This window comes from Chenopodium album, chromosome 9, assembly GCF_948465745.1.
Source record: "Chenopodium album chromosome 9, dcCheAlbu1.1, whole genome shotgun sequence".
Classification (NCBI taxonomy): domain Eukaryota; kingdom Viridiplantae; phylum Streptophyta; class Magnoliopsida; order Caryophyllales; family Amaranthaceae; genus Chenopodium; species Chenopodium album.
The window spans coordinates 27184493-27194841 of NC_137842.1; the positions used below are offsets into that span (position 1 = coordinate 27184493).

General features: G+C 36.0%; 2 protein-coding genes across 5 annotated transcripts; both read left to right on the top strand.

Annotated features, from left to right (window-relative positions):
* Nucleotides 1–462: 462 nt before the first annotated feature.
* On the top strand, nt 463–7282 carry LOC145558489 (uncharacterized). Of its 4 annotated transcripts, none has more exons than XM_081619751.1 (6): nt 463–733; nt 3891–4106; nt 4182–4274; nt 6169–6282; nt 6365–6810; nt 7099–7282. In XM_081619751.1, exons 2-5 carry the CDS (start codon nt 3936–3938, stop codon nt 6674–6676), a joined length of 690 nt encoding a protein of 229 aa, XP_081475877.1. In that variant the 5' UTR covers nt 463–733; nt 3891–3935; the 3' UTR covers nt 6677–6810; nt 7099–7282. The 4 variants fall into 4 exon arrangements, with proteins under 4 accessions (XP_081475877.1, XP_081475878.1, XP_081475879.1 ...); XM_081619752.1 differs by lacking the exon at nt 463–733 and adding an exon at nt 2764–3777 and having other exon boundaries at nt 6172–6282; XM_081619750.1 differs by lacking the exon at nt 463–733 and adding an exon at nt 3395–3777.
* LOC145557562 (uncharacterized) lies at nt 1979–3613 on the top strand. Its single transcript, XM_081618738.1, has one exon. It carries the CDS (start codon nt 1979–1981, stop codon nt 3611–3613), a length of 1635 nt encoding a protein of 544 aa, XP_081474864.1.
* Nucleotides 7283–10349: the final 3067 nt, after the last annotated feature.

Sequence of the window (10349 nt, forward strand, 5' to 3'; positions counted from 1 at the left end):
AAAAATTTAGATCATATCAGATAAGACACTAAACAAAACCTTACTATATCTCCTTGTCTTAGGTGACACTACAACAAATTGACACTTGTGCCACATCAAAATATATAGTTTTGGGGCATACATAACTTAACCCAAAGTCAAGTATTCATTCAAGGAAAAAAAAGCTTTGACTAATGTCAATATATTAGGAAATAATTATTATATTCACGACTAATTAATTTTAATCATGAGTACATATTATATAATATATTCTATAAAATTTCTATATATAGTAGTACCTTTAATTATATATATATATATATGTTATACCTGTATAAAGTATCACTTGAGCTTATTTTGTTATTCTATATGTTATATTATAAGATCATGTTTCCTTCCTTAAATAAAAAAAAAAGAGTATAACCACGAATTGCTAGATTTTTTTTTTTTTTTTTAAAAAAAAAAAAAAAAAAAAAACCCCTACTGATGTGTTGATTAGGCAGCTAATTAGCCAAAACAAAAACATCACACAAATCCCAAAATTGATTAGGCGCTAAATTCCCTTTCATTAGCTGCCAACTTATTAAAAAAATTAGCTAAACCACAAAATTCCCCTCAAAAATTAGAATCTTTCCCGAAAAAAAAAGAAAAGAAATCAAAAATCTTTTGCAGAAGAATTAAAACCGTTCGAACTATCCCTAATTCGAAGAGTCGACTGACGCTCGCAAGATCAATTCTTGGAAAAAATTTCAAGGTTAGATCTATAACCTGTTCGTTTATCTCATATGTAGCGTTTTACTATGTGAATCAATGGTGATTTAATCTATTTTTTCCAATACCTATGTGGTAGCAATTGAAATACGTTGGACTCTACTTCATATGCTTGAATAGAATTGTTCTCGAATTTTGATTATATTTTTGCAATTTCAGCTTCAATTTGGTGTGGCTCAACTGATTTTGCTCTCGCTTTCCTGTTTTCATTTAATTAATTCGATTTTTTTGTAAAAAGTAATTTCTTTGATTATACCTTTTTTTTTGTATAATCTGTTCAATCTTCTGATAATTTGTTTGCATGTGCTGCTATTCAGTTTTTTTGGGCTAAAAAATCAAGTATAACAATTTTTCTGTTAATATGATTCAATGTTAATCGATTATCAAATATGTGCAATTCAACTCTTCAATTTACTCTGTGAAAGCTCTTTGTCAAGTGTGTGTGCAAGGGAGGGGGAGGGTATATAGTTAAGGCCAGGGGCAGTGTGCAGGGAGCACTAGTAGGGAAAATTCATATAGCGTTGCCCGAAAATCCAACAACTGAAGACTGAAGAAACAATTAACAGATCACCATTTACTTCTAGACTCTCTTTCTATTCCTATCAAATGATTGAATTGAAAAATGATAACTTATAGCTCTTTAAAAAATAGATACCAACTCTAACTATAACTTTACTGCAATATGAAAGTTTAAGAAACAAACTATGGAGTAATGCATGAAGTATATAAAATAGTAGAATGTAAGAAATAGTACATTTGCAATTATTTTGTCTTCCCTAATTAAAGTCATTCATATTTAGTGGGGGACCATATATCTTATGCGTTACTGAGAGGCAATGCACAATGTATCTCGAGACAATTATATGTAGTGGGGGAAGCCATAGAAAACGAAAGATAAACAGAGTCACATAATAACAAAACCAATAGTCCAACAAAACAAAAGTAAATGATGATTTAAATAATTTCAGGTCCACTTAGATAATAAGTAAGACTATTTATCAAACCAAACCCACTGAAATTAGAGCAAAAGCTTAATCTTAAACTACTACTACATAATACTAGCTCTAACTACAAATCTATTGCAACATAAACTGACAAATTCTGTTGGAAATGTGCCATTCTAGTCATTGTGAATTGTGAATTATGTATGACTATTGATAATTATTATTATTACTTTTCAATTTTTTTAATAATTAGCTCTCTTTGCATTTATAGCTTTTATTTTCACATGGATACTCTGGATGTTCAAAAGAGGTTAGAGTGGATGAGGTGTGCTAATAGGACAGACAATCTCTATATAAATGGAGTTAATTCCTTTCTTCAATTTTCTTTTGGTGACTTAGAAACAAATAGTGATTTAGGAGAAGAGGAAAAGAAGGTACCTTACCGTTGTAATCGATGCAACAATGGTCCACATAAAACAAGGGACGAAATTTACACCGACTTGATAGTGAATGGAATCGTGCAAGGTTATGTTCGTTGGATCTATCATGGAGAATTCAAACCCCCACAAAAGAAAAGTAGAAATGATTTGGGAGATAGTGCTCATGATGATATATATAGAATGATCCATGACAGGTTTAGTCCCGGAGTTTCTAATAATGATGACATAGATGACATGTTAGATGCTGAGCAACAACCTAAGGAGTTTGATCAACCTAGATATAAAAAGGATACAAAAGAGGCAAAAATGTTTGAAAATTTGATGAGAGATGCTCAACAAACTTTATACCCCGGGTGTAATGAATTTTCTAAATTGTCATTCATTTTGAAGTTATTCCAAATCAAATGTATGGATGGCATGACTAATAAAGCTTTTACTAGTATGCTTCATATGTTCAAAAATTCTTTGCCTAATGGTGCTGATTTGCCATCAAATTATTATGAAGCACGTAAGGTGATTACTAATCTTGGTTTCGATTATGAAAAAATAGAAGCATGTGAAAATGATTGTATGCTATTTTGGAAAGAGAATGCTAACCTTGAAAAGTGTTCCATATGCGATACTAAGCGTGATAAAGCTTCTCCTAAAGTGTTGCGCTATTTCCCACTAACTTCGAGGTTGCAAAGGCTATTCATGTCGTCCAAAACAGCAAATGAGATGAGGTGGCACTCTGATAAACGAGAAGATGACGGAGTACTTAGACACCCAACAGATAGTGAAGCTTGGAAGCATTTAGATAAAGAATATCCTACTTTTTCTGCAGAGACTCGTAACGTTAGGTTGGGTTTAGCAAGTGATGGATTCAATCCATTTGGCGGGCTTAGAAGTGACTATAGTATATGGCCAGTAGTGGTTGTTGTGTACAATCTCCCTCCATGGATGTGTATGAAACAACCTTACACAATACTATCTTTGTTAATTCCAGGGAAAAGTGGACCCGGAAATAACATTGATGTGTATTTGCAACCATTAATCGAGGAGTTAAAAGAATTGTGGGAAACTAGAGCTCAGACTTATGATGCTTCAAGGAATGAGAACTTTCAAATGCGTGCTTCATTGTTATGGACCATAAATGATTTTCCTGCGTATGCAAACTTATCTGGGTGGTCTACCAAAGGCTATAAAGCATGTCCTCATTGTATGAAAGAAACTAGCTCTGCTCGGCTACCAAATCAGGGGAAATGTTGTTACATGGACAATCGTCAATTTCTACCTACCGATCATAAATGGAGAGATAATAAATCCTTTAACGGGAAAGTAGAAAAAAGAGGTCCTCCTAGGAAATTATCTTCCAATGAGATTTTAGAACAACTAAAGGACCTTGAAGGCATGAAATTTGGTAAAACAATGAAATTGCCAAAGAGGGATGATAATTGGAAGAAGAAAAGCTTACCTTGTTACCTCCTGGGGAAAATCTGAATGTGGAGTTTGACGATGATGGTGTGGCTATTGGTGATAATGCTTCATTATTTTCTTTCTTCTTGGGTCAACAAGTTCGAAATAAAGCTATATGTTCGGTACAAGTTAAATGTTGGGACGATTATAAATCTGAAACATTAGACCATTTGTGGGCTTGCATCACGGTAATATGTTATCATAATAAACATGTTTATGGAGTTTTTCTTTCTCTTATTAACAATGAAACATTGTCAACTTGATGTATGAGCAATAATTAATTTATCTTTGTCTTTTGCAGGAGAAGTGGTCATTTGATGACCCTGAAAATAGGCGGGAGTGTGTTATGAAACATGCACAACGTTTATTCAGAGGTGCTAGGAGAAAATTGAAATCAAAGTACTTTAATGATAAAAACTTGAAAACAAAAGAAGAACGTCTCAAAAATAAGCCTAGTCATCTGACTAAAGTGGAATGGAAGTTCTTGGTTGACTATTGGAGTGAAGAGGCGGTTATGGTAAAATACACAGATAGTATATGTTTATTCTTATATAATTAACGTATATTATTGATTAAATCCTTTTTATTGTAGGAGAAGAGCAAAAAAGCAAGTGAAAGTAGGGCACAACAGAAGATGCCTCACTATAATGGCACTAAAAGCTTCGGTCGCACTAGACAAGAAATTGTATGTAATAACTACTCTTTCTAATTTTAACTTTTGATTCTTGCCATATGTAGGACTACAATACTCTATGATGTCACATCAAGCCTTAATCAGTACCTTTACTACATTCTATCATTTTCCAAAAAGCTCAAAAGGCTACACTAAATAAACTAATGAGACAAGCATCTTTTGCAGCTGTAAGTGGTTAGTGTTGCAGGCTGTTGTGGGTGGAGAGTGCTCCCCTGCTGTTGCTGCATTTTCTATGACCTGCACACAAGCCCTGCCTGTACACTAGCCCCCTCCCTTCCTGCATACCACCCCCCTCCCCCTCCCTGCCAGATGCCACCTGCCTGCACATACCTGCATCCCCTCCCTACTTGCACACCAGCTGAATTCTTTTTTTTTTAAGCGGAAGCAGTGTTTGGGGCAGGATTGCTTGTTGTGAGAACCGAATTTGTTAGTGATATGACTCAGAGGGAGTCATCCCACATTATAGAACCCCCAAATGATGGAGCAGTGTAGAGTTGCTTCTTTGCATCTAGCCCCCTAAGTCTTAGAGGTGCTACAGCGGTTCTAAGACTTAAAGGAGACTGATGATTCACGACTGAAAAATCTACTGAGATTTTGATTTTTCTACTGAAAAATCTGAACTGCTTTGATAATAATCTTACTTTCTTGCTACAGCATCGGAATATTCCACTCGCTGAAAAAATTCTGACTTTTGCTGAAATTTTCGATTTTCCTGCTGAAGTTTTTAATTTTTCTACTGAAAAAATCTGGTCGACTTGCTGAAAAATCAGATTCTTCTTGCTGAGGAACTTTATTTCCTTGCAAAAATTTCATTTCTTCTTCTGAGAAGCCTACAACCTCGCTGAAATTCTCATTTTTCTGCTGGAAATGCTGACTCCTGCTGAAATTTTGCAAGGATATAGCTTTTTCTTCTTGAAAATCTTGTTGTTTTTTGAAACATTTGATTATCCTGCTTGCTAAAAAGTTCTGATTTTCGCTGGAAACTTTGATTTTCTTGCTTAAACTCTAACTGACTTGGTGAAAAATCTGGTTTCTCTTGCTGAGAAATATTACTGCTTTGCCAAAATCTTGAATTATCTTCTGAGAAGCTTTCTTCCTTGCTGAAATTCATATTTTCCATCAAAAAAACTGAAACTACTGCTTAGATTTTGTGAGAATATCGATTTTTCTTCTGAAAAATCTTACTGTCTTGCTGAAAATTCTGATTTCTTTTGCTGACAAACCTTGCTAATTTGCAAGAGTCATCAATGTTATAATAACCTGAGCTAGCTGCTGCAGTTCTTAGCTGATCTGAAATCTTATCAAACTGAAGAATTTGACTTTGAATTTATTGTCCTTTACCCACTTATTGAATTGTGGGAGTTCTTCTACTCTTACATCCTCTACACAAGCTTTAAAATTTTGCATCAAACTCGGCAGCAGCTTACTGCTGCGAAGCTAGACATTGTGCTCCGCAATATTATGCTGACGGGTAGGAAAACGCTTTGATCAGACTAATTTTGTCGATCAGAGTACAGTAGGAGCCTTTACTTCCTTTGTACGTATGATCATGACATCCTAGAGGGGTCAGGTATCACTTTGACATTATACCTAAACAATCATACTTTTTCTTCAATAGTAAAATCAAGGAGCAGTAGCTTGTAGGCTTCAGGGTCTGTAGGTCTTATTATCCAACAAAACTTGTACACCAACTGAATTTTTTTTTTTTTTTTATTAGCTGAATTCTTGACACATGGAAATTTAAATTCTGTTGGACATAACTAAATGTCATTAGCTTCTAAACCACTAAAAATTTTACGAAGTAATTCTCGTACTTATTCAAAATATGCAAACGTACAATAATTGGGAGTGTAATTTGATTCTAAAAACTCTGTAATGTTTGTAGAAGAAGAAGAATGGCGGGAAGTGTTCTCGAGTTGATGTATTGGTTGCAACTCGTACAACAAAATCTGAGAAGGCTGTGAATGCAATCAATTTGGCAAATAACACTCATGCAATAGTAAGTTTATAAGTTTTATGTTTGTTATTTTCTATTTAACATTTACCATCTTATCTTCTAACTTAATATTGTTTATTCATAGGATGAGATAAACAAATTAAAGGAACAAAGAGAGCAAGGTCTTAATGAGAAAACAGATGAGCAAATTATTCAGGATGTGCTTGGCAAAGATACACATGGGTATTTGAAAGCTCATGGACCTGGTAGAAGTATAAAGCAACATTTTAAAGTAAAGCCCTCTCGAATTGATCTTACTCAAGAGGTGAATGAAGTTATAAAGAAAGCAGATCAAGCAATTGAAGATGCAAGAAAAGAAGCTAAAACTGCTAGAACAGAAGCAGAACAGGCTAAAATAGAAGCTGAACAAGCCAAAAAAAGAGGCGGAAGCTGTTAAGAATGACGTGGACAGAAAAATTGCTGATAATAATGCAGTTTGGGAGAAGAAGTTTAGTCAACTTCTGGATTTTCTTGGAGCAGGAAGTTCATCAAATTATGATGATTTAGGAAGTCAAGGTTCAAAGGAATGAAGTAAGTAATGCTATCTTCACCTATTATACATTATTCATTGGTGCATGATTCATCTTAGATATAAGTTTATGAGCCTAAAGTAGTTATACATTATTCACCTGTTATAGCAGCAGTAGTTAGACATTAAAGAATTTTGCCATGTGCGAGTTGTTATAATTTATGATCTTAAAGTTAATTGTTCTATATTTTATGTCAATTTGACTTTTTCATTTTGAAAACATATCCTTTTTTTGGTGCTCTTTTTGAAAAAAATATTAACTTGATCATTTATCTATTTATTTATTGTAGGTAACAAGGAGCGGAGCACAGACATATTGTCACATTGTACATATATATAGAGTATATATTGTTCTTCAGCAAAACGATTTGAGTGTTTTATTTTTTATTTATTTTAGTAAGAGTGAGCTAGTGATGAGACAATGAGACAATTGATTTCTAGTATGTTTGTATGTATGGATATCGTATTCAAGTATGTTTGAATGAATGGGATTCCAAGACATAATATCACCTTTTTAATGTTATATATCGATTTCAAGAATGACAAATAGGACATATTTGAGAAAAACTCCATCTTTAATATTCAGTTATGCGTATACCATAAATGCTGCAACAAATTAAAGCTTATGCCCATTGAAATTATTAGCCACGATAGTCATTAGTGTAAAATGATATTATTTGTCACGAAAGTAATGTGGCAATGGATTTATTTGCCACGGTATTATTTGTGGCAAATAAATAATTAGCTACAGTATATTGCGGCGACAAAGTTTATTAGCCACGGTAATATTTGTGGCAAAGAAGATTACTAGTCACGGTAATGTTTGTGGAAACTAAGTTTATTAGCCACGGTAGAATTTGTGGCAAAGAACTTGTTAGCCACATTAATATTCGTGGCAAGTGAATTTGTTTGCCACGTTACACACCCGTGGCATAAAATTCGAAATTTGCCACGACATCCATTTTCCCGTGGCAAATTTTCTAGCCACGGCCTCTTGTGTCACAGGAGTAAATTTAAAAATTCCCGTGGCTACACTACATTGCCACGAGAATTTTAAACTTGTGCCACGATTTTACTCGTGGCACAAAGGTGAATTTGTTCCTCTCTGCCGTGACGTTGCTGCGGCAATTGAAGTGGAGTCTTTGGCTGGTGATCAATAAAGGTTATGGAAGATGTCACCTTCCTACTCCAGTGGTTCTTTGGAGTTTCCCTCACCCAGATCTGTAGTAACTAAGTAGTTTTTGTTGCTATCTTTGGGGTGTATAGCTGCGAAAGATTATGTTTTCTTGTGCTTTTGCTGAATACTTTATCTTTTGCTGCCGGGCCTGTCCAGCTTATCTTGACTTATATTTTTCTAACTTTCTCTGCTGAGTGTTTTCTTGTCCCGGTGGACGAGGGCTCAGCTTTGCGCATATTGTAATTGACCTGCTGAATGTTAACTCTGCCCTGGTGGGCAGGGGTTCAGCTTTATATTGTATGTATTTGGTGATCTTCTCTGCTATTTTGCCTACTGCTAATTTCGCAGCTTGCACGTCTGCCTGGACCTGCTGCTGGGCCCAGGTATAGTAGTATCGAGATCCTAGCGTAGCAGCCCCTTTGTTGTATTTGGTGAAGCCTCGTAGGTTGGGCCTCCCTGTCTTCTTGATTTTGATGCTAAGTGCTTTCTTGCCTCTTTGTTCTCTACTGTGCTTGGCGGGAACTGCAATGGGTTTTACTCTTCTTGTTCTATTTGCTTTGGGTGCTTGTGCATTACGTACTCTATTTAAATTTGATAGAGGTTTGCTTGCACGCTGGTTAGTTTATTCGATTGTTTCCTGTAAGGGCATTATTCCATTTGCTTTGCTGAGACTTATTTGTGTCAATCAACTTTCTGACTGCTCATCTTATGTCATTCAACTTGTTTTGCTGCGACTTATTTTATGTCGTTCAGCTTGTTTATGCTGCGAGTTGTTTTATGTTGTTCAGCTTATTTATGCTGCGACTTGTTGTTTTGTGCCGCTTACTTCTCTTTGTAAGGGTTTATTGTATATCTATCTCCTCCTTTCCTCTCCTCCTCAAAGAGGTGAGCTAAGTGGGACTAAGAGAACCTTAGTGTTTCCCACGTAGCTCATCTTCTTCGTTTTCCCTTTACTCTCCTCCTCAAGCTAAACGGGCCAGGCCTCCCCCTCAGGCGTCCCCGAGGTGGTGCCCTGTTTTACTTTGAGTAGTTCCGGTGAGGTTTTAGGGAGGGATGCTTTAATTTGTCGTCTAACACTATTTTGCCACTTTGTGCTAGGGCGCTTCTTGCCTCTAACACCTTTTTTCTTTTTTTTTTTTTTTTTTTTTTTTTTTTTTTTTTTTTTTTTTTTTTTACTTCTGCATGTTAGTATATGATGCTAAGGCATGATATAATAAAACAGGTTTATGTAACATACTCCTCACGCGGAGGCTTGTATTTCATTGAATAAAAATGGCTCGAATGCCTTAGTTAACATAACATGAACTAAATAGAGTTTGTACAAAATTGAAATAACTATCTCTGTTTCTTCTTAACTTCATGCTTTTTAAATAAAATATTTCTTTAACACATCAGCATTAAAACTATTTCTTAAGACCTGACCTTCTTGATCTGCAAGGAGGAATGCACCTGGTCCAACCTGCTCGTGAATGATGAAAGGGCCTTCCCAGTTTGCTGACAGCTTTCCATGCTGATTTCCTCTTCCCACTGCTGCTGTGCTTCTGAGGACTAAATCTTCGGGCAGGAGCTCTCTGTGCTTGACCCTCTTGTTGAAAGCTTTTGAAATCCTACTCTTCTAGGCTACCAGCTTGAGAGCTGCTTTTAGCCTTACTTCTGGCAGGAAGTCTAGATCTTCCAGCATGCGTTTTTCATTTCCTTGTTGTTCATAGTGCTGTATCCTCAGGTTGGGAATTCGCAATTCTACTAGGACAACTGCATCAGCCCCATAGGCTAGGGTGAAAAGGCTTTTACCAGTGGACTCTTTCTCAGTGGTTCTGTTTGCCCATAAGATCTCTGGGATTAGGTCTGCCCATAGGCCCTTGTATTCCTCCAGCTTCATCTACAGGGATGTTAGGATCAACTTGTTTGCTGCTTCTGCCTGACCATTACTTTGTGGGTGGCAGAATGAGGCACTTGCATACTTGGTGCCCATTTATTCTAGGTAATCCTTGATGGTGTCACAATCGAACTGACATCCATGATCAAAGACTATGCACTGTGGCACATTGAACCTTGTGATGATGTTCTTCCATATGAATGTCCTTACTTGGAATTCCTTTATGTACTTAGTGGGTTCAGCCTCTATCCACTTGGTAAAATAATCTACTACCACAATGAGATACTTCCTGCCTGTTGACCTAGTGGTAAAAGGTCCCAATATGTCCATTCCCCACTGAGCAAACGGGATCAGGCTGAGGATCGGGGTTAGATCATTTGCTGGTTGTAATATAACTGGGGAATATTTTTGACACTTGTCGCACTTTTTCACAGATGCCAGTGCGTCTTGCATTAGAGTTGGCCGGTACGCACCTCTTTTGAGGACTT

What these genes read in the sequence shown, in the direction of transcription:
- LOC145557562 (XM_081618738.1), top strand. Translation starts at nt 1,979, where the DNA reads ATGGATACTCTGGATGTTCAAAAGAGGTTAGAGTGGATGAGGTGTGCT.
- LOC145558489 (XM_081619751.1), top strand. Translation starts at nt 3,936, where the DNA reads ATGAAACATGCACAACGTTTATTCAGAGGTGCTAGGAGAAAATTGAAA. An exon ending in GGAGTGAAGAGGCGGTTATG is followed by an intron (nt 4,107 to 4,181) that starts GTAAAATACACA and finishes TTTTTATTGTAG; the next exon opens with GAGAAGAGCAAAAAAGCAAG. An exon ending in GTCGCACTAGACAAGAAATT is followed by an intron (nt 4,275 to 6,168) that starts GTATGTAATAAC and finishes TAATGTTTGTAG; the next exon opens with AAGAAGAAGAATGGCGGGAA.